At 50.4% G+C, this 23197-nt stretch overlaps 1 protein-coding gene across 2 annotated transcripts; it reads left to right on the plus strand.

The window, feature by feature from the left end:
• The first annotated feature begins 20 nt into the window (after window positions 1-20).
• On the plus strand, window positions 21-22533 carry RAMP1 (receptor activity modifying protein 1). Of its 2 annotated transcripts, none has more exons than XM_074548027.1 (3): window positions 21-446; window positions 12152-12290; window positions 21767-22533. In XM_074548027.1, the coding sequence occupies exons 1-3, from the start codon at window positions 407-409 to the stop codon at window positions 22020-22022; spliced, it is 435 nt and encodes a 144-aa protein (XP_074404128.1). In that variant the 5' UTR covers window positions 21-406; the 3' UTR covers window positions 22023-22533. The 2 variants fall into 2 exon arrangements, with proteins under 2 accessions (XP_074404128.1, XP_074404127.1); XM_074548026.1 differs by lacking the exon at window positions 21-446 and adding an exon at window positions 550-703.
• The last annotated feature ends 664 nt before the right edge of the window (window positions 22534-23197 follow it).

The raw sequence follows: 23197 nt of genomic DNA on the forward strand, positions 1-23197 counted from the left end.
AATTAAAGCAGAATCCACAAAACATTCCTCCTCAAAATCGCCTTCCATGTGTACGTTCAGCCCCAGAGAGGGGGAAGGCAGGGGTTTTTAGCTGGGGTGAAACCCCCTCGGAGGAGGTGGAAGCGGGGTTAGGGAAAGGGCGGGAAGCAGCCGGACTGCTCCGCGCATTTCTTCGGGACTGTTCGCTCCGTTCGCCGCGCCTCTGGGCTGCGAGAGGGCGATACGGAGAGCCCGAGCTCCATCCCGCTGCCCCACGGGAGCGCTTCCCTCCTCTGCCCCGCGCTGCCGCCGGGGGAGCGGGGCCGGAGCCGGGCGGGGCCGCACCGCCCCGGGCCCGCCCTCTGGCAGCGCCGCGGGCGCGGAGCCCGCCCGGCCTCGGGAGCGGAGCCGCTCCTGCCGCGGGGCCATGGCCCTGCTGCCGCGGCGCTTCCTCTGCTTCGTGCTGGGTAAGTGCGGCCGCCGCGACACAGCTTCCCCGGGGCTCCCCGGGACTCCCCTGGGCGCGGGCGGGCAGCCCCGGCCGCCTCCCCGCGGCTTCACCGCTCTCCCTGAGGCACGGCCCGGCTCCAGCCTGGCTTCGCTGGCCACACAGCAGTGGGGAAATTAAAAGGAGAAATGATTCCAGGGCGCTCGGCCTCGGGAGCAGCGACGCGGTGGTGCTGTGGGACGCAGCCTGCTTTGTGGGGGATTCCCTGCTGTCTAGGTGAGAAGGACCGAGGCGAGTTCTGCCTCCTCTCCGTGCCTTTTGTTGCAAATGTTTGAGTACTGCCTTTGGAGCGTGCCTGCCCTTTGCTGAGCCGCAGCGAAGAGGAGGCAGCCAGAAGTGCCCCTTCGGAGAGCTGAGGTTGGATGTTCTGGGGTTACCGGCGGTGGGGTGGGAAGCGCTGGCTTCCATGGGTTGTTTCCATGGGATGCACCGTGCCTCGGTTTCTTTGCCGCTCCTGGCATTTCAGTGCAACAGGTAGAGATCTGTGCCGTGCTTGTCACCCGTGTACCCGCAGCAAAAGCTCGGAAGGGTGTTGGTGCTGTGTAAAAGTGCGTTTATTTACGGTGCTCCAAAGGGAAACTGCACCCCCTCATCCTAGCGGTGATCTGCCACAAAATCAAATGCTCCTTGAGGCAGCACAAATTTCTCCTTCTTTCCCTTCCCTCCCCTGTGCCGGTTTCTCCCCCAAGCCCCGGTGAATAATGCATTGAGCCGTGCTGCACATAATGTGCTGATCTGTACATGTAATTAACTATTTACTACTCCTCAGCTGTGCAGGGCAGGAGCAGCCCGTGCCCTTGGACGAGGCGCATTCCCCTGCTGGGTTGCAGGGAAAAACTGCACGTTCCTGGCTGCGGAGCCCTGTGCAGGGAGCACTAACTCCTGCTAGCTAGGATTTCTCTCTGCTCCCTTTCTCCGACTCTCCTTTCTCTTGATCGGGGAGCTGTAACTTTCAAAAGTACTCCAGACTGCTCCTTTTCATCTCCAGTGGGCTCGGGAGCAGCGGGATGTGTGAGCCAGGTGCCCAGTGGCAGCTAACCTTGGTGCTGTGGATGTGTTTTTCGGTACCTTCTCCTCCTGGGATTTTGTTTTTGGAGCACATTTAAGGAAAAGACCCAGGCTTTTTACACTTTTCTGCTTTTATTGTCAGGGCTGCACTGAAATTGCAACCAAATGCCCAGAAATGGTGATTTGCACCAATGCAGGTGTTTTAAAGTGAGATTTTTTTTTTGTAAAGGGAAGGGTATGAAAGAAAAATCTTTCTCTTAAAGCTTGAGCTTTTAGTAACTTCACCACTGGCTGCAGTCCTTAAAAAGCAGTGGCAGTCAGGGAATCAGCCGTCCTAAAAACCCGTGTCATTCAGCAGGCCAGGGATCCAGCTGTACCCCGAGGTAACCACTTCCATTAAGGCAAAAGGAGGCATTTTCTGGGTTTTGGCTGCAGCGTCCTGCAGAGGCTGCTCAGGGAGGAGGGGATGGGGCAGGGATGGTCGGCACACTCAGCTCTGTGCTGTGGTTTGGTGCTTGAGGGCAGTGCTTGGATTTCTTTTGGGTGTAGAGAACTATTACTTTGGGAGGTAAGAGGCAGTTGCAGGTAAGGTCAGTAAAACATTAATATCTTCTCGATTCCCTGCATTTTCTGTCTGTCTTTCCTGTTTGTGTAGCCTACAGATGCTTTCTTAAAAACAAAACTTCTGGGTACTGTGTGTGACCTCTCCTGGAAAACAGGAATTAAAGTGCTTTGTGTCCTCTCTCAGCCCAAGCACACTCGGTAATGCCTCCCACTGATTGCAGTTTGAGTGCCTCCTCTACGAAAGCTAAAGCTCCCTTGAAACTCGTATTTAAGGCTGCTGCCTCTCTGAGAAAACCCTCAATATTTACAGAGTGCCCTGGTAGAAATCCCTGACAATGAAGTAAAACATTCCTCCTCCTTTGAGAGCAGCTCTGGCATGGAGAGGACTCCGAACTTCCTATGCATCAAAAGGGAAGCATGTGGATGGGGACAACAAAATTCCTCCACCCTGTAATTCCTTGCAGCGCTCCCGTAGGTGCCAGTTGTTTTTCCTGCAGGATTTGGTGGCTGTGTGATGTGCTCAGGAAACCTCCTGGCTTTGAGAACCAGGGTTGCATTGATTAACCTGAAGCGATGCTGAGTTTAAGAGCCGTGAAGCGTCACAACCTCCCGTTCGTGCTGACCGAGAGGCTGCGGGTAATGCAAATACAAATGCCATGGCCTGGCTGGAATGAAATGAGACCTCGTAATGGCTAAAGATGGGCTTGGCATCTCTCACCTTTCCACGGGGCTGGAAATGCACCTTGGGGTTGTGGCAGAGTTGAGGGAGGTCTTGCCTGGGAATCCGGAGTTCCTGCTCTGCTCTGGCAACTTTGTTCTGCCTCCCTGACTGGATGCAGTCTGGCTCTGTCATTTTGGGGGGATTTGGGACAGGTCTGGGCCCCAAAAGCGTGGCTGTGGTCAGAGCCCCTCCCAGCACAGACCCTGCTCCAAGCAAGGACCAAAACCCCACTGGGCTGGAGCGAGAGCAGCATTAAAATCCCATTAGAGGGGAAATGCAGCGTGTCAGCTCGCTCAGATAGCTGAGTGCCTTTTTCTCCTCTAAAACAGTGGCTGGGGTTTGCCAGGTCAGTTCCTGCTGTGGGTGGGTGATTACCAGGGAATCTTCATCCCTGTCTGCCTTTAAGCTGCCCACAGAGCTGGCTGCTTTTAATCATCAAATCCACTAATGAAGCTGCTTCATGCTTTCAGTCCCTCGTTTGTCTCTGTGCTTTTAAAACAGGAGCTTTTGGGGATGTGAAAACAGAGAACACCCCAGTGGGGCGGCAGGCAGCGGCCTGGGTGGAAATGCCCCGATTTCAGCCAAGGATGACCCCCCTGGGCATCCCTGTATCCCTTAGGAAAGGTTTGCAGGGAAAGCAGCAGCACTGTGTGGGGGGGGGAGTTGCAGAGAGGTGCAAAATCTCTTCAGCTGGAAGGGGGGAAAACCACATTGAGAAGTCTCTGTTGGAAAGGAAAACAAATGATTCTGGTGATTCCTGGGCTGCTCACGTGGCTCAGCAGCAGATTCCAGCCTGGAAACTCAGTGCTGAAAGTGTTCAGGGAAGCTGCTGTTGTGTGCAGCCTGTGATGGGTGCACCAAGGTGACAGTGAGGTTATTTTGGTTTTCTCCCCAACAGATTTTTATATTTACTCTATATGTGCTTCTTCGTGGGAAATCTGTTAGATTGCCCTGGCAGGGATTTTTTTATCTTGAAGGTAATTCAGTAAAATGTTGCAGAAAATCTGTGTTTAACACACGTTGAAACCTGAACCAGCAGGATCACAGTGTGTTGTCTCCAAACCAATGCCAGGCACTTTTAACCTTGGTGTTGCTTTCCCCTGTTCTTATTTTAGCCTCAATCAACTGAAATAGCTGGAGGAAAAAATAATCCCGGGGGTGGAAGGAGAGTACATTTGCCTTTAGCACATTCCTGAGATCTGGAGTGCGGTGGCTGCTCCTTTCTCCCTGGCTTGGAGACCAGGGATCTGTGGCATCCAGTGCTTTGTTGATGTTTTAAAAATAACTCTAAACCTTGCTCTAACGTTGGGCTGAGGTGTTGGTTTGGCAGTGTTGGACACCACAGTCCTGCCTGGGAATGCAGGGGGGATGTGGCTGATTCCCTTCAGCCCCTGGATTTGGGGTGCACAGAATCCAGTGGGGATCCCTCCTTTCTTCCACCCTGCTCTTGATGGTGGCCCCAGCCAGAGATGGTTTGAGCTCAGGGTGGGTGAAGTCAGGGCTGTGCAGGCATTGCTAGTGCCTGTGTAAAGCCTGTGCTTTGCCTCCATTAATTCAATCAAGAAGAGCTGTTTTCCAAAAGACCCCACTGTTCATCAAGGATATAATTATCTTTATAACTAACAGCTCATGGCACATTTTTCCCTCCCCTGATATGCAGCCAGCCAGCAGTTGGGTTTCAGCATGCCTGGCTTTTTATTTCCTTTTTCCTTCCTCCCTTCTCGGCTGCTTTTGATTTTATTTTACCTAGTGAGTGAATTTGGGTGGGTAAATAAAAGTATTTGTCATTCTGTCCTCTGCAGAATCAAGTCTAGGGACATGTAAGAGAAATCCCATTCCTGGAAATGTGCTTGGCAGCCTCTGATGGATTACAAGGCTAAGACAGGTGGGAAACTGAGGCAAGGAGGGAAAGACCCTCATGCAGTTTCTTGGAGCAGCCTATTTCAGAGTATTTAGTAGTTAATATTATTTAACAGCAATGCTCTATGACAAAAAGTCACCCAGCTAAGCAGGACTGGGTGCACTGGGCTGCACAGTACAAACCTTGATTTTGCATTTTCATTCCAGTCCCATACTCTGCATCTTACAGGAGCTGTTACATGGAACCTTGCATGGATTGGAATTACAATTATATCATATATATCACTCCTCTTTCAAGTCCAGTGTTTCATGGAGCACCTACAGCATCCAATCCATGCCCAAATGAAAGACAATGATAAAAATTATAATATATAATTATATACTGGACTTGAAAGAGGACTCTCACAGTGCAGTGGTACCTCTGAGCCCCCAAAAGCCCCCAGGCAGGCTTTGCTTTCAGGCAGCTGGCTCCTACCTCAGCTTCCAGCTAATAATTCCCTGGCAGTTATTTTTAGCAGTTTATTTTGTGCCCTCTTACAATGCTTGGAGTAGCTATAGAATGGCAACAAAAACTCAAGCATCCCCAACCCAGCAAAAAGTAAATGCCTACAAATCATCCAAGTAGCAGCTTGAGGGGTAAGTCACTTCCTTCCTTTGCAGGCACAACAGGATTTGTGCCAAATTTAAAACCTGGGAGATCCTTGTGGGGTTCATGAGGATGTTCAGCTGTATGCAAAACACCTCATTAGTGCTGGCTGGGAAAAAAAGAAGCAGCTTTCTCTTTATTTTGCTTAGTGTAATAAAATGAAGGGAATAACTATTCCAGGAGCAGGGAGTTAATAAATCACATTAAAGCCCTTTAGGTTGTTGGTGCACTTCCCCTTAATATAAAAGTGGTTTGTGGGGAGGGCCCGAGAGGGCTCTTGAGGCCCAGCACATCTTGTGCTGCATTCCCTCAGCGGGGAAACCTTTGGCCCCTTTGGAAGCTTTCCACAGGGCCTGTCCCCAGCACCCTGAGCAGGGGTGGATCCAGTGTCCCCTGCCTCCCAAGCCACCATGGGCTGTGTCCCAGCCCTGCCTCTTCCCATTTCAAGTTTTCCCCCCCTCTCAGCTTGAGTGGCTTCTCCCCCATCCCGCTTTCCTGAGTCCCTTTGTGGCAGTGAAGCTGTTGGACAGGCAGAACTGGGGATGAGCTCTCCATCTGCAGAGCTCCAGGGGAGCTCCATCCAGCAGGATCTGTCCCTGTGGCCGTGCCCTGTTCAAGCTCTGTGCTCTCCTTCTGCTGCTCCATCTGCAGCCCCCGGAGCAGAGGGCAGGGAGGGGGATCCTCCTTTGGAGGTTTTCTAAGTGAGCCTGGGCAGCTTGTCCAAGAAATCCTGGGATCAGCCTTGCCAGTGCTTGGAGATGGACAAACCCCCCCCACTCCCAGCATCTGCTCTGCCTCCAGAATCCTCACTGTGCTGGAAAATCCCCGCTCCCTTTCAGCACATAAACCCCCCCAAATCCCATGAATTCCCTTTTAATTCACAAATCCCATTAACTCCCTTTTAATTCACATCCTGGGTGCCTGCCCTGGAAAGGGAGTCCTGCAGGTTGAGGGACAGTGGCAGGAGCTGCCTGGGTTGGGGACCTGCTCCTGAAGCTCCATGAGCAGATTATAAACGGGATGATCCTGCAGGTCTCTGCCTCCCCCATGGTCACCTGCAGGGCTCAGATCCCTTTATCCATCTCCATTCCCAGGCTGCTCATGGAACTTCAGGAGCATCCTGAGCCAGCTGGGCAGGAGGAGAGGCTTGAAAACTCCATTCCCTGTGCAAATCCCAGAGGGAATAACCCTGCCTGGGCTGGCAGCACGGGCAGCTGCTCCTGAGGAGGGCACAGTGCTGGGCCAGCCCCTGCTGTCCCCAACCCCTGCTCCAGAGTTTTCTGTCCCAAAAAAGCATTCCAGCTGAACACCAGCTTTGTTTTTCCCTGCTGAACCGAGGGCTGTCTGCAGGCTCTGGAGCCTCTGCTGAGCTGTGGCAGCCCTAGTGGAAGGATTTTTTTAAACAGAGGGTACCAGACCCTTCCCAGGTTTCTGCAGATGTTGGAAAGGACAGTTTCCCATTTTTGTGGCTACAAACTGGGATGTTTTTCACGTTCATCCTCTGCCTCCTGCCCTGTGTCCTCTCCCCACCCTCCTGTGAGTGTTTTACTCAGCAGCCAGCTCCAGACCATGAGACTTGTTCTGAATAAAGCAGCAAAACCACCACCTTGAGGAGGAGAGGGAAACAGCCTGTTTCCATCTGGGGCTTGCTGAGAGCATTGATTATTTGAGAGTTTGGGAGAAGCCCAGGGGAGGATGCTGGGGTGTTTGTTCTCAGAGCCCAGAGCTGTGCTGGTGCCACCTGTGCCAGCCCTGCTGTCAGTGTCACTTTGGATTTATCTGCCATCTTTGGGCTTCAACTTTTGGATCAATATCTGCCTGTTTCCTGCTCTTGGCTATGAAGCCTTGAACAGTTTCCTCCTAAAAATCCAGGCGGTCCAGCTGGATGTTGTGGTGAATTCCCTGCAGGTGTTGTCAAGCAGTTTCATCGTTCACCCAGCACCACCAGGGGTGCCTGCAGAAGTGCCTGGGAAAGGGGAACATCCCATGCTGCTGTGCCAGTCTGGAATCCCCAAATATGTTCTCAAGCTCCACAGTCCTCCCTCTGGGGTTGGTTGCACATCCCAGCAAGAGAAACCCAAGAATTCCTGGGATTCCTGGAACGCTGAGGAGGGGAAAGGCCAGAGAGCAAGGGATGTGCAGAGGGGTGCTGATGGGAAGTGCAGGATGGTTCTGGTACAGAAAGCTCAGGATTTTTGCAGGTGAACCATCACTGTGACAGATGTGTGGGCTCACATCTGTGCTCCAGGCTCCAGCTCTGACAAGTGCAGTAGGAGAGTCCAGTTGCTTTCCCTCTTCCTGAATTTTTTGTAACACTTCAGGACCAACACTGTTTTCCTCCTGAAATAAAATGTGTGACAGGCTTTGTGCAGCTAACCCTCAGTAAGCTGAGTCCTCGTGGATGCTTGCTGGGACTCTCCAGGACATCAATCCCAGGGCAATCATGAGGATCTGGGATGCCTGCAGAACCATCCCTCAATCACCTCCTCACCACTGCTCTCCAGGTGTTTCCTGTGAGGAGCAAACCAAGGGTCCTTAATGCTGCATCTTTTCACAGGCAATCAGGGATTCTCTCAGCAGGGAAGGTTGTTCATCAACAATTCTCCTGAAAGGAGGAGAGGGAATGGCTTCCCACTGCCAGAGGGCAGGGTTAGATGGGATATTGGGAAGGAATTCTTCCCTGTGAGGGTGGGCAGGCCCTGGCCCAGGGTGCCCAGAGCAGCTGTGGCTGCCCCTGCATCCCTGGAAGTGGCCAAGGACAGGGCTTGGAGCAGCCTGGGATAGTGGAAGGTGTCCCTGCCCATGGCAGGGGTGGCACTGGATAAAGCTGAAGGTCCTTTCCAACCCAAACCATTCCAGGGTTCTGTGATTCCCCACGTCCCTGTGGCACCTGAAGACCCAGCTGGGCTGCAGTGGGATGCTCCCAGAGGAGTGCTGCATTCCTGCAGCCATTGTTCCTGAGGGAGTGGCAGTGATGGGGCCCATGAGAGGGGAGGCAGCTCAGCCTTGCTCCAGCGTTGTTGTGGAGCTCAGTTCTCCAGCAGCTCCTTGCAGCCTGCCCAGATGGATGCTGCTGAGTGCTGAGCTGTGCCTGCTCTGGAGCTGAGTTATTTACAGCTCACTGCAGCTGACTTACACCATCTCCATCAGCAGAAGGAAACCTTCTGGAAGGAGAGACAGGAGAATGAAAATCCCTCCCTGCTTTTTTTTTCCTCCCCTGTTGTTACAAACCCTGAGCCTGAAGTCTGCAGTGGAGCTGGAGGAAAATCTGTGAAGCAGCAGGGATCTGTGGGGTGAGGTGGGCACCGTGTGGAAGCATGGCAGGAGCTTCTCACTTTGACCTTAATTTGTGCAGTTGCAGCTAAAGTCAGCTCTCCTGGTCAGCTGGAAACAAAAGAGCTTTTCTGCCTGGCCGTGCCCAGCTCCATCCTCACGGCACTGACACAAAAGGGCCCTTCACCATGGCCAGAATGCAGTGTCCTTGCAGAAGGTCACTGGCTGCTGCCTCTGCTTCCCCCAGCCCCTGGCCCCAACGGATTTGCAGAGCCCACATGTAGGTGTGGGAGAAGCATCTCCAGGAGCAGGTCCTGCTGGGGCAAGCAGGGGGGCACTGAGGAGCTGCCAGGGGGCACAGCAAGGTGCTCATCTGCGTCTGAAGGAGCTCCAGAGCTGCATCCTCTGAGCTGCTGGGACTGGCAAGTGCTTAAAGCTCCCCAGGGTTTGGGTTTCACTTGGTTCGGGTTGTTTTTTAATGGTAGGACTGATTTTCATGCTGGCTATGTGTGGCTTGCTGCTTCTTGCAGCCAGGTTGTAGTTGCTTCTTCCCCATGGTTTATTCAGTGTTTCTCCTCTCTCCACTCAAGGTTAAGGTGTTTTTGCTGAATTTCCTCAAGTGGCTTCGTCTTCCTGAATTTCTCTCTGTGCTTTGCATGTCTCACTCACTCCTTCCTGCTCTGTTTCCTCCTGTGCTTCTCAATCCCCTTGGCTGCTCATCTTTCTGCTCTTTAATCCCTTCTCCTCCCCTGCTCTCCCTTGTCCTTTTGCTGTGCTCTGCTCTGCACCTGCCACATTCCCCAGCAGCATTTCCTCTGCAAGCTGCTTGTCCAGACAAGTGATGGCTGTGGTATTTACGTGTCCTTCACAGCCCAGTGCACGGATGTCACCGAGGGGTGACCCCGGGGTGCTCCTGAGCCTCCCTGGGACGCTGGTGCTCACTCAGCCTTCACTTGGCTCATCCAGATGGGAAGGGATGGGGAGAAAATCTTCCTGGCCATCAACCATCCTTCAGCCTGTCTGGACTGAGATTTCCAGTCTGTAAAGCATTTTACATTTGCCTCATGTAAATTTGTTTCTTCCTCTTCTTCTTGTTCGTCTTTTTCTGCTTCTTCTTCTTCCTTCTTCTTTTTTCTTCTTCTTCTGCTTCTTCCTTCTTCTTTCTTCTTCTTTCTTTTTTCTTCTTCTTTTTTCTTCTTCTGCTGCTTCTTCTTTCTTCTTTCTTTTTTCTTCTTCTTCTTCTTCTGCTTCTTTCTTCTTCTTTCTTCTTCTTCTGCTTCTTTCTTCTTTTGCTGCTTCTTCTTTCTTCTTCTTTCTGCTTCTTCTTTGTTTTCCTTTTTTTCTTCTGCTTCTTCTTTCTTCTTTCTTCTTTCTTCTTTCTTCTTTCTTCTTTCTTCTTTCTTCTTTCTTCTTTCTTCTTTCTTCTTTCTTCTTTCTTCTTTCTTCTTTCTTCTTTCTTCTTCTTCTTTCTTCTTCTTCTTCTTCTGCTTCTTCTTTCTTTTTTCTTCTTCTTCTTTCTTCTTCTTTCTTCTTCTGCTTCTGCTTCTTTCTTCTTTTGCTGCTTCTTCTTTCTGCTTCTTCTTTGTTTTCCTTTTTTTCTTCTGCTTCTTCTTTCTTCTTTCTTCTTTCTTCTTTCTTCTTTCTTCTTTCTTCTTTCTTCTTTCTTCTTTCTTCTTTCTTCTTTCTTCTTTCTTCTTTCTTCTTTCTTCTTTCTTCTTCCTTCTTCCTTCTTCCTTCTTCCTTCTTCCTTCTTTCTTTTTTCTTCTTCTTCTTCTTCTTTCTTCTTCTGCTTCTGCTTCTTTCTTCTTTTGCTGCTTCTTCTTTCTTCTTCTTTCTGCTTCTTCTTTTTCTTCCTTTTCTTCTTCTTCTTCTTCTGCTTCTTTCTTCTTCTTTCTGCTTCTACTTCTTTCTCTGCTGCTTCTTCTGCTTTTGCTTCTTCTTCTCTTGGTGCTTTGCTTCAGCATGTCAACCCTCCCATCTGGGAGCCTTGGCTGAGGCTGTGCTTCTGGTTGCTATCAGCTAGGCAGAGCTTGAGATTTTGATAAACTGAGTTTTATCATTGCAGCAGTGAGGGTTTAATGCTCTTGAACTTCTCTTGGCTGAGTAGCTCCCATGGTTTTATCTCAAGTCAGGCCAAAGTGGCTGCTGCTGTCAGAGGCAGCGTGGGAGCCCTGCACCCATCCAGGAACATCAGCCAAGGCTCTGGGGGCCCTTCCACCCAAATTCCCACCAGCTCCTGACTTCCCACCGATTGCCATGGGATGCTCTGAGGATTTTGGAGGCTGCAGAGGGATGGTGTCCCATGGTGATATCCCTTGGCCACTAAATAAGCAGCTCAGCCCTGTTGTGTTAAAAAAATCAGATAAAAATAAAGCACGGAGTTATTCACATGTAGCAGAAAATAGATGTGGTATGTGGTGCCTGCCTGCAGTGCACTCCAGAGCTGCAGAGGCACTAGCTGGCACTTTGGCACCAAGGGAGAGCTATTATTTATAGCCAGCCTCACTAAACCATTCCCCCAAAGGGTTTTTTCCCCTTCCCTTTGTAGCATCACTGTCCCTTCCCTTTCCCCTCACCAGCAGCTCTGCGCTGATTGTGCCTGAGGCTGTAAGCAGCTCCTTTTTGTCTCTGTTTTAAAGCAGTTGCAGGGGCACATTCCCAGGAGGGAATTCAATCAGCGCTGTGCAGCCAGGGGTGGGTTTGATGGATGTCCCTCTGTGTGTCCCTGTGCTCCATCAGAGGTGGATGTTTGTTCCCAAGTGGGGCACCGTGCAGGTCATTTTTCAGGGCTCAGCAGCAGGGTTCTCTCATTGCCCAGCTCCCCCCACACCCTTACTTGTGCTTTAAGCCCAAAACCTGGACATTTGAAGTCCAAAGGCATTTTGGGTGGTCAGCAGAGAATAAATCCATATCCTTACTGATTTATGAGCTGCCCAGCAGGTCTTGAATAACTGATTTACCAGCACCAGGCACTTGGGAGGGTTCAGTGCCCCAGGGCTGAGAGGAGAGGATCAAACCTGGGAGGAGGAGGACGTTTTGCAGAGCTGGGGCTGCTCTGGTGGCAGCAGGGCTTTGGCAGGTGCTCTGTGTGAGGACAGGGCTGGTGATGCCCTTTGAAGGCTGGCCTGGAACAGAGGCCAGGCAGAGTTAAGGAATAAAGTAGGGATTTATTAAAAGGATTTCCTCAGTGGATCCACTTTGGGCAGCACAAGCGTCCAGCCCACGTGAATCCAAAATGGACCAAGATGGTCACAAAATGGATGACTGGTCACGGGGTCTCTCACTTTTATAAGTTCTGCTCCATTTGTATATTGGAGTTAATTGTCCAATTACAGCTTTAGGTTATGAATCCCATCCTGCTTGTTTTTCTCTCTTTATTCTGCCATTGTTTGTGCTCTTGGGCCTGAGATTTGGATCATTTGTCCTTGGTCCCCAGCTAGAGAAGGAATTGTTTTGTCTCCCTGCTCTGTGCAGAGAGCTCACCATCCCCTAGTATGAAGCGCAGACCCACACACTAAAGCAGCTCAGAATGTGAAAAACATCAAAGCTCAAACCTGAGCAGCAGAGCTGACAGCCCTGGTGTCTCTTGCAGCCCAGCACTTCATCGCAGCCACGGCGTGCCAGGAGGCCGACTACGGCGCCATGATCCGCCACTACTGCCTCAAGGAGTTCCAGCACAGCATGGAGGGCATCGGCCAGCGCCTCTGGTGTGACTGGGACGAGACCGTGGGGTGAGTGAGCCCCCCTGCTCCTCCCTCTGCCATTCTGGGGTTTGTCTCGTGGGGGAACACCCTGCTGTCACTGCTTGGCTGCTGCTGCTGCCCTGCCTCTGTCCCTGCTGCGTGCCCAGGGAGTTTCTCCAGCCTGGTCACACCTGGAGGGTTTGGAGGGGGGAGCAGGGGATGTTGTGTTCCCAGGCTTTGGTGGGGTTTTTGGCACTGTCTCCTGTGTGTGCTGCATGAGGTGGGTTGGGAATGCCGGAACAGCTAGGCCTGGGGGTGCTGATCATTGGGGTCACCTCTGTCCTGCATGATCTCTTCGTTTGTAATGGGTGATGGGACTGAGGGTAACCCCAGCACCTCGGGTGACACAAACCAGGAGGGTTGTGCTGCTGCCCACGGGGACCTCAGCAAGCTGGGAACCTCCTGAAGTTCAGCAAAGTCCTGCACCTGAGGAGGAGCAGCCCCAGGCACCAGGATGGGCTGGAGCTGCTCAGAGAGAAACCAGTCTCTGGGTTTGGAAAGCCAGGTGTCTGCTAAGGAAGGCAGGAACCTCTCTTGGAATGGAAAATGCAAACCTCCTCCCTCTGAATATTAAAATTCTGAAATGAAGGGGAGCTCTCAGGTAAAGATATGGATATAGGAATAACAGTTCTTTCCTAGGAAAAATAAAAATAAAATACAAATGCAGTGATACAGAACACCACTGCCAGAGCAGGAGCTGCCCCCCTGTGTGTCAGGGAGGTGGCACAGCCCCATGCCATGGTGGCTCAGCCCTCCTGCAGTGCCAGCTGTGGTTCTGCTGGAGCAGGGATCCTGCACAAGGGGGGAGTTTTCCTCTGAAGCTCCAGGGGTGCTGGAGATGGGCCTGGGCTCCTCTGGGAATGCAGGGCAGCAGAAAGCTGCTCCTCTGGGAATGCAGGGCAGCAGAAAGCTGCTCCTCTGGGAATGCAGGGGAGCACAAAGCTGCTCCTCTGGGAATGCAGGGCAAAGGCTGCTGTGCTGTACAAACCTCAGATTGTATCCAGGTAGGAATGCTTGGCTCCTCCCCTGGGAGATAGATGATGGAATTTTATCAGCCATGCAGGGCCACTCACTGGCCATGGACAGAAGAGATCTCCTGGAAGGAGGATTGGTTGTGGAAGAGATAAAGAAAACTGCCCAATGACAGATGGGAATGGAATACACAGCCCCAGGCACATCCTGCATTTCCAACCTGAGACAATCAGAAAGGGACCTGGGGGTTCTGGTGGGCACCAGGTTGAACCTGAGCCAGGAAAATGTCCTGGTGGGAAAGCGTGGGCAGAAACTGAGGCGTGTGTCCTCTCTGGACACCAGGAAATGTGTTTTCACTGTGAGGGTGGCCAAACTCTGGCACAGATCTCCCAGGGAGGATGTGGAATCTCCATCCTTGGAGATACTAAAAACCAGCTGAACATGGTCATGAGCAACTACAGGGCCTGCTGTAGGTGGGCCTGTGTGAGCAGGGGTGTTTGGACAAGCTGAAGTGGATCTCCAGAGGTAATCCCCAGCCTCAGCCATTCTGGGATTGAAGGGATTTTCAAGGAGGGTTTGGAAGTCGGGGTGGTGGTCATGCTCCATCACACAGCAGTGGAGCTCCAGTAGGAGAAGAGACCATGGCCCTGCAGTGTGCTGGAAATCGATGGGTTAATGAAGAGGCAGACTGGGATCCCCATCATGGGGGCTCACAGCTTGTTGGACGCATTTTCCAGGAGGTTTTCCATTTTTGCTCAGCACTCTGGTTCTCCAGACAGTTCAAAACTCCATAACCCACTGAGATGTCCTCAGAGCCTGGCTGTGAGAAATCCCAAACTGTCCCACCAGAGCTGCTGGCTCAGCCCCTGCTTCACAAGTTGTGTGTTGATTTTCCCAAGCAACTACAGGGAGAGGCTGCAGTGGGATGGCAGTGGCAGCAGCCTGCTCAGCCTCCTGTTTGTAATCAGTGTCAGGGAGCCAGCTGTGATTTGACTTGGGAGCACAGGAGATGCAGCTCTGCTTCCCTGGTGGAATGCTTGGGGGCATCTCTGTGGGATGAGGAGGGTGGAAAGGGACACCCCACACATGCACTGTGAGGATTTGTTGGGTTTTTGGGGGGAATTTCCTTTGGCTTTGGTTTTATTTTTATTGCAAACAGTGCTTTCTTTGGATAAGCTCTTTCCTAATTTATAGTCAGCAGAGCTGAATGCTTTGGTACCACCACGGTGTAGATCTGCTGAGATGGTTTTGGTAGAAGCTCAAAGACTGGTCAGGGCTGGCTGTGTGTTGGTGTGAGGGCTTGAGAGAACACCCCCCCTCCTTCCCCCTTCTGCTGACTTTCCATCTTGTGCCTTTCCATGGCCTTTCCCTGGGAAAATGAAGTGGCAGAACAGAAACGAGCTCATGTGACAGCAGCAGGGCTGGGGGTCAGCTGGAGACAGGGATCAGATGGTGCTGTGTGCCACGAGGGGTTTGCACAAAACCTGAGAGTTTTGGTGAGATTTCTGTGGTTTCCTGCTTCGTGGCCCTTTCTTCAGGGTGAAATCAAAACCTACACACATTTGTGTATCCATCAAAGGTTGGACTTCAAGATCTTGGAGGTCTTTTCCAACCTTGATGATTCTGTTCTGTGACTCTAAACATACTGTTGGGATTTCCTTCTCCTTGATCCATGGCAGAATGTAGGGGAAGAAAAGAGAGCTGGAAGACTCTGGGAGGTTTCTGGTCTTGAGAAACCTCATCTGGTGCTCAGAAATGCCCAGGGCTGCTGATGTTGTTCCAGCCCTGACCATCTTGTTCTCTATCTCACATGTCCTGTTTGCCTCCTAAAGAGCTTCAGCTGAACTCCTTAGCCTTGAGGCACTTGGAGGAAATGTTGATAAGTTTGCAGGGTTTAATTTGATTGCCTGAATCCATTTGCTCCGTGCAAACACATGGCTCAGGGTTATTTGAGAGATGACATTCCTCTGATCCTCCTGTGCCCCCAGGACAGTGGGAAAATTGGGCAGAAACAGTTCAGTGACTGCAGTAAATCAGCTGCAAGGATGTGGGGTGTGGGTAGGCTCAGCACCTTGCTCCCTGGATGTGTGTGGGAATCTCCATCCCATTTTTGGGGAAAGGGAAGATGTCCCAGCAGGAGTGGGACACAGCTGGCTGGTCACCCCTCTGGCTCTAGGGGAAGGATTTTGTCTTCCACCGGGTGTGAGACAAAGAAATGGGAATGAAGCACTTGTCTAGAGCCTGTTCTCTGCAGATTTTCCCCCAAACCAAGGCATCTCAGTGCTTGAAACCTGTCTGAAACGAGGAGTGTTAGGAGGTTCTGCCTCTGTACCATCAGCAGCATCATGTTGGGATAATTCCCTGGATGCTGCATTTAGCAGGGAAATGCCCTAAGCTCCATCATTCCTGCTCAGTTGAGGATGGGAACATCTTGACACACACACAGAGAGACTCTAAAACTCAGACAGGATGAGTTTTAAAGTGGGTGTGCTTTTATTTGGCATGGGGATATCTCCACAAAGCCACGCCTGCCCCCTGTTCACTCAGATTTTCTTTTATCCCCTAGAATGTTACATATATATCAAGGTTCACAATAAATAATTTCCTGGCTCCCCTCCCTCTCTGCTCTGCATGCTAATCAGCTTATCAGTTGTCTCTGGGGGTCCTAGGGGATGAAGTAAAGTTGTCTTCCTCAGGGCTGACACTCTGACCCTGCTGCCTTGCACATGCTTACTGATCTTTTGGCCGCTGTCCAAGGCAGGAGATTCACCCAGATTCATCTGGTTTGAGAGGCCCAAGGAGCCTCATTATCTCAGCATCCTTGCATTCTGTATCCTGCTCTTGATAAACATCCTTCCCCTTATCAGGCATCCTTGCATTCTTCTTGCTGTTTTGCACGTATTCCTTTCCCTTCTCATGAGACCAAGGATGCAGCAAATATTAAGCAATGTCCATCATTTATGTGCCTATTCCTAATCAATACCTGCTAATTTCTGTGATTAATATTAATATAGATATCCTCTAGTTTCTGACTTCATGTTTCAATCTGATAAATGAATTGTCTCAGCACAGTCTGTAATTGTGGGTCACTGGTCCTGTTTATAGGCAGCAGATGCTGCTCTGTGGATGGTTTTAGTAGTTGGTTGTAGGTTAAACAACTGAGTTAACAGAGAAGAAATTGATAAAACAAAGAAAGTAAAGAAGTTTTCTCCCAATAAGATAAAAAGTTTAGCACATAAACTGCTTTGTCTAATCTTCCCTGGGAAGTTTCTCCTTCCACTGCTCGCACCTCACCCTCAGAGGCATCAGCTGAGCTCCTGCTCCTGTCCTGATGCAGCCAGGGGCTCTCCCTGGAGCAGAGTGCTGGGTGAGCTTGGGTTGGGCCATGGGGACGAGCACCAACCCTCTGGGAAGGTTTGTCCATCCCCCTGAGCTCTGCTGGCTTTCTCAGCATTGCTTATTTAGGGAAAATGGATGGAGTTTGATATTCAAGTTCTTCCCGTGGGCTGAGGGAAGTTGTGTGAGCTGTTGCCACTTTGGCTGCCCTGGACTCACAAGCCAGACTGGAGCTGCATCTCGGGATGTTCGGTGGCTGAGCTCTGGCCAGGGGCTCAGCTGTGCCCAGTGCGTTATCCCAGAATCAGCCTGGCTATTTTGACTGCAGCTCCAGCTCCCTGGAAGCGGTGGCTGGGCCAGGGGCATTAGCTGTGGTGTCCCTGGGAGCAGCTATTTCAGGGATGTGGAGCCTGGGGCTGCCCTGCCCAGCCCAGTGCGTCAGCAGGCGCTGATGACTTGGGGATATTTGTCCTGCAGGGCCTGGCCAGGGAATGGATTTGCAGGAGGATTTGTGCACAGGGGGATGCTCACGGTGCTGAGTGCTGCCACAGCTGTGGGTGTCACTCCAGCCCAGCCAGGCATCTTCATCCCAAATATATCCAGGCTGTGGTATTCCTGAAAATCTCCATGGAATGCTTTCCCCGGAGCTGCAGGGGGAAAGGAGCTCACCAGGGGGATCATGGTGCTGCTCTGACAGCTGCAGCCAGGGATGGAGCTGCTCTCCCAGCTGGCAGCACACTCACACTCTGTCTTCAGGTTATTTGTCCATTATTTCCACAAAACAGATTGATCCATTCTCTTATTATCTCATTATCTGCTTATTTATCTTCAGCTTGCCAGGTCCCTTCTGGATACCCCTTTAGCCTGGCTCCAGGCTCACCCTGCAGCCTTGCAGCGGAGGAAATCAATGTTTTCCTTTAATTTGCAAAACAAAAGTGAAGCCTTGTGGTGTTTGCTTTTTTCCCTTCTGAAGCAAGGAATTGAGGGAGGATAGGAAGTTCTGGGATACTCGCTGAAAAAAACCAAAGCTGTCAATCCTGTGAGCCCCAGTCCAGTGCAGCACCATCCACATCCAAGTGCTGTCAAGGAATAAATGCCAGAGCCAATTCCAGCCTTGGCTGCAGTGATAAAAAGCCCCAGAGGAATTCCTTAGGATTTATAGCAGTATAAGCATTCAGATGCCATCAAACCCTAAATCATTCTTTGACTGCTTCCCAGCATTCCCATCCCCATCCTGCCTGCAGCCCTTCATCCCCTCACAGTCCAACCACAGCATCCTTTAAAGCCAAACCATTGCCATGGTGACAGGGACAACAGTTGGAACTGCAGTTCACTTTGGGTAGGGAAAAAATACTCCAAAGCACAGCCAAGCTTTTCAGGGCCAGGTGTCTGTCTCCTGGCAGTGCTGGGATTGTTTGGGAAAACCTGCCCTCCTCCCAGTGCTATCCTACAGTGGCTGCTTCATAGTTTTGTGGAGGAGATGGTGTTTGGGAGATGGAGGCGTGCAAATGAGCTGTGGGCTTGTCTGAAAGCCAGAAGCTTGGCTCCAGGCAGAAAGGAAGCTTGGAGCAAAGTTTCTTAGGGAGGCTCTCCTGTTGAGTCAGGGGATGCAGAAAGGACCCCCTGGCCTCCTCAGTTTCCTGGGGTGGGGTCTGGGTGTGGCTGCATCCAATCATTCCCTACATAGCACAGGTGGTTATTTATATTGCCCTGTTTATTGAAACCAAACTGAAGCAAAGCTGTTAAAATGAGTAAAATAATTGTTGTGTAGAGATTGATGTCACCCATGTGGGCAAATCCTGACCCCCCTTCTCCATCCCTCCGTGGGAATTCTCACAAACAGGGTAAAGTTCAAGCTGCTTTACCCCCACTGAGGCAGAGCATCCTCTCTCCAGAGAGTTAAACTCTGCCTGAGGCTCATCCTTGCAGCCTTGGCTCAGCTTTGTCCTGCTCAGTGTGGGGGATGTGGGGGGAACACAGCGTTCTGGGGTGGCAATAGCAGGGCAGGAAAACACCCCCCTCTGCCTGAGGGATTTCCCCAGAGCCCAGGCTCAATTCCCAGTGGGAGCAGGCTGGCCTGTGCTGTCACAGTAACGTGGCCCTGCCTGTGAGAGGAGAGAACAGCAGATGCTGCTGTGCACAGGCAGTGGGACACGTTCAGCAGTGGCAGGAAGAGCACACCCAGGCCCAGGCAGGAACACTGCTGCTCTCCAGAGGGATCCTGATCCTGTCTGCCAGGGCACTGTGAGCAGCCTGGACCTGGGGTTAACCCTGGGTACCCTTCCCAGCCCATGGATCCCCTCTGTTGGTACCTGCTGTGGCAGGAGAAGGGCCCCAGTGCCCTGTGACTGGTGCATTTGGGATGGACAGGAGATGATGGAGGTTCACAGGGCTGTTGGTGGGTCTGTGAGATGCAGTGGGATAAATGAGAGCATTTGGCTGCAGCTGAGAGCTCAGCTTTGCTTTTAGCTGCTGATGGATAGCAGTGCCCTGGTCAGGTGAGCTCTGTGTAACCAGGGGCAGAAACCAGCTCCTGAGGAGCACCAGCCTTGCTCTGCCCTGGCCAGGAGCTGAGGAGCCCTCAGTGTCACCTCTGCACTGGCACCTGTTCCTGAAAACATTTATTTTCCCTCTGGGACCCTCTCACTCATTCCCACTGCCCTCAGAGACCTGTGGGGCCAGAGGGTGAGAGATGCCACCCTGCTCTAATGAAAACAGCAAAAACAGAAGGGACAAGAGACTTAAGGTGTGTTAAGCCACCCCATTAAGGTGGAGGGACCCCCATGGCCACCTCCTTGTGTCCCCACGCTGCTGGTGGGGCTGTGGCTGCCCAGCCCCTCTGCTGAGCTCCATCCTCACATGCTGGAATACACTGCTGCCTCCTGGAAAGGGCAGTGCCAGTTTATCCTTCCATTTGCTGCCCCTGCTGGGCTCTGATTCCTTGCATGCCTCACATGCACTGAGGGGAGCAGTGATTTATCCCCATGGAAGTGCAGTTGGAGCCAGGGAAGGGCTAAGCCAGCTGCACTATGGCTCTTCAGCTTTAAAAATAGCTTTTATTTGCCTGTTAACGCTTTCCCTCTGGTTCCTGAAGTTGCTGCAGCTCCTGAGATCTCCTAAGGATGCTGATGAACGGGAAATGGTAATTCTGCACACTGGGATGCTGAGCAGAAGCTGCTTTTAGCAGCTGCAGGCCCTGTTAATTAAATCTCTGGCTGTGTGGGCACAGCCTGCCCCAAAACCCCAAACCCCAGCTGAGGAGCTGTGCTGGGGCTGTCCACAGGGGCTGGGAAGCTGCTTCCAAAATATTTCTTTCCCCCAGGCAGGTTTTTAATTGGAGAGCTGGGGTTTGCTTTGCTTTGCTGCTCTGGGATTAGACGTGACTAATTGGGATGGGGGAGAAATTGTATCTGGGTTTTTATGCATGGCCACTTCTAAAGCAGGGGGGATTTAGCTATCAACTTTAAACAGGGAAGGTTTAGATGTCATTTTTAAACAGCTTTAGCTGTCATTCCAGAGCATGGCTGGATGGCCTGGCACAGGGACAGTGGCTCTGGCTCAGGGCTGCTCCTGCTTTTCCAGGTATTTTTTAAAAAATGGAAAAATGGACTTGATGGTCACAGAGCGGTGGGATGGGCTGTGGGCCTGCCCAGCTTTCTCCCAGTTTTAAGCAAATTAAAGGAGATTTTTGAGTAGATTCAATGTACTTATTTCTGTCCCCCTTTGGAATGAGCTCACACAAGGTGGAGGATGGTGCTCTGAAGGCCAAGTTGGGACAGGTTTTCTGAAGGTCTGCTTTAAATGTGGGTCTGGCCTGTATTTTCTAATAATACCAGTTCAGCCAGGAAATGGCGCAAAATTTAACACAAACCAAACAAAAACTTCCAAACTTGCTTCTTGGTGTTCCTGTAAATACTATTTCTGTTTTCATTTCCTTCTGTAAATTAAACTACCACTATGTCACTTCATAAATGAAAATTGCTTTTGGCTGTGAGTGAGAACTTAAAAGTTGCCATCAAATGTGGGAATTTAAAATACCCTGTTACCTTTTTACCTCCTAGCTATGAACTCAAAACCCCATATATTTTTATATTTGGGTTATCATAAATTTTCAAAACCCCTCTATATATTTTTATGGGGCTAGTTATGTCCAGCTGCAAACTCAAAAAATGGCTACAAAATTTAAGAACACAGATTTGTAGCAGAATCTCAGGTATGAACTTCTGTAACAGAATATAAAATACTGTACAGGGAGGGGTATTGTATATATAATATATATTGTACAGGGAGGGATATATTATATGCTTTGGCATATAATATATCCCTCCCTGTACAATATATATTATATATAAAATATTTATTATATACACATTATATACAATATATATTTTAATATATATAACTATATATATGTATAATATATACTATATATAGTATACTATATATGGTATATATAGTGTATATTTAGTATATATTCTATATAAAATATAGAACATATACATTATATCCAATATACATTATACATATTACCATATATATATTATATGCAATGTATACTATATACAATATAGAGTACATATACATGTATTATATATAATATATAACACATATATGATGTATATGACATATATATTCTATTCTACTCATTATAAATTACATAGTATATATTTTGTATTTTATATACACTGCATATAATGTATACAATACATACAATGTGTAATATATATAGTATATATATGCCATATATATACTTATATGTGGTATATATACTATATACATGTATATACTGCATATTATGTATACAATGTATACTATATATAATACATATATACAATATATAGTATATATGTACTATAGTCTACTATATATAGTATATATAGCATATATACTATATAGATAGCATATATGCTATATAGATAATATATACCATATGTACTATATGTATTGTAATATATATTATATATAATACAGATATGATGTATGTTATATATATGAGATATTCTATGCTATGCTATGCTATTCTACTCATTATAAATTACATAGTATACATTTTGTATTTGATATACACTGGAATCCCATACTGGATATTGCCCGGGGGGAGGGTGGCGGTGCCACCGCGGTGCCAGCCTGTGGTGTCCCCGTGTTTTGTTTTGCAGCACCTACGGGGAGCTCACCAACTGCACGGCGCTGATCGCCGAGAAGCTCGACTGCTACTGGCCCAACCGGCTGGTGGACGAGTTCTTCGTGGCCGTGCACAGGCAATACTTCAGGAACTGCTCGCCGTCGGGCCGGGCGCTGCACGACCCCCCGAACGGCGTGCTGTGTCCCTTCATCGTGCTGCCCGTGCTCGTCACCCTGCTCATGACAGCGCTCGTCGTGTGGCGGAGCAAACGCAGCGAGGGCATCGTCTAGGGGCGGGGAGGGACGGGCGGGTGTTCCCTGGATTTGGGAAGCGCTGCCGGAGGGTACCGAGCCCCGGCGGCAGGGACAGCATCGGCACCGCTGCTCCTCCGCCCGTGGGCCCGCTGTTTCCCAATAAATGGCATTTCAGCGGTGGGTGCTGGGCGGAGCGGGGACTCCGCGGGGCTCCCCCCGCACCGGCTCCGCTCCGCCTCTTCCAGCGTGTGCGAGCAGGGGAATTGTAAAGGGAAAAACCCCAGGGGGGTGTGGGGAGTTTGAAATCCTGCCAGCGGGTCTGGGGGCGCCTGAACATCCTCGGCTTCCTCTCTGTCCTATTCTGGGCTCCCCCCAGACGTGGAAAGGCATCTTCTCCCCCAGCCCCCTGCACAAGGGCTGGGTTTGCCTGGGAGCTGGGGAGCAACGCGGGGAGGCCGGTGGTGGGAGCGGGTGGTGCCCTGGGGCTACTAACAAGGAACGGGAATAAGGTGCTTTTCCTAAATAAATAAAGAAATACCTGAATTAACCAGGTGCCTGTCTCTGTGAAGGCTAAACTGAAGCCTCCATGCCCTCATTCTGTGGTGGCAGAGACCCCCAGCATCTATATATATCTATTTGGGGTCAGCTCCAGAGCAGGGAGCCTGGGCATCACCAGGGAAGGGATAGGACGGGATGGGATGGGATGGGATGGGATGGGATGGGATGGGATGGGATGGGATTGGGACCCCCAACCCCACCCTGACAGCTCCAGACCCCTTCAGTGCCTTGCTGGCTCAGGAAGGGGTTCCCTGAGGACACCCAGCTGCTGTTTACTCCTCACTCTCACATTTCCCAAAAACCCCAAAACCCAGTGGGATGCCCAGCCCCGTGCCTGGCCCACCCAGCCCAGGCCCCCTCTAACCCAAATCAGTCCATGATTCTGGCAGAAGCATAGATTAGTTGCACCTATACAAATACACATAAAAATACATACAAACAAATATATATTTATGTAAATACATACCCCCACCCCCTTCCCCCCCAATCTCCTCATAAGAAATTCCATTTATTTTCCTGGACTGTGAGGTGATGAGATCTAGGATTCCCCCCCCTCCCCATGAGCACAAACCAATGCTCAGACCTTCTTGTACAATATTTAACAGTATCCAAACTTTATTATTCTGCTCATCTCCTCCAGGCAAGCAACAATA

Source organism: Zonotrichia albicollis, chromosome 10 (genome assembly GCF_047830755.1).
Source record: "Zonotrichia albicollis isolate bZonAlb1 chromosome 10, bZonAlb1.hap1, whole genome shotgun sequence".
Taxonomy (NCBI): domain Eukaryota; kingdom Metazoa; phylum Chordata; class Aves; order Passeriformes; family Passerellidae; genus Zonotrichia; species Zonotrichia albicollis.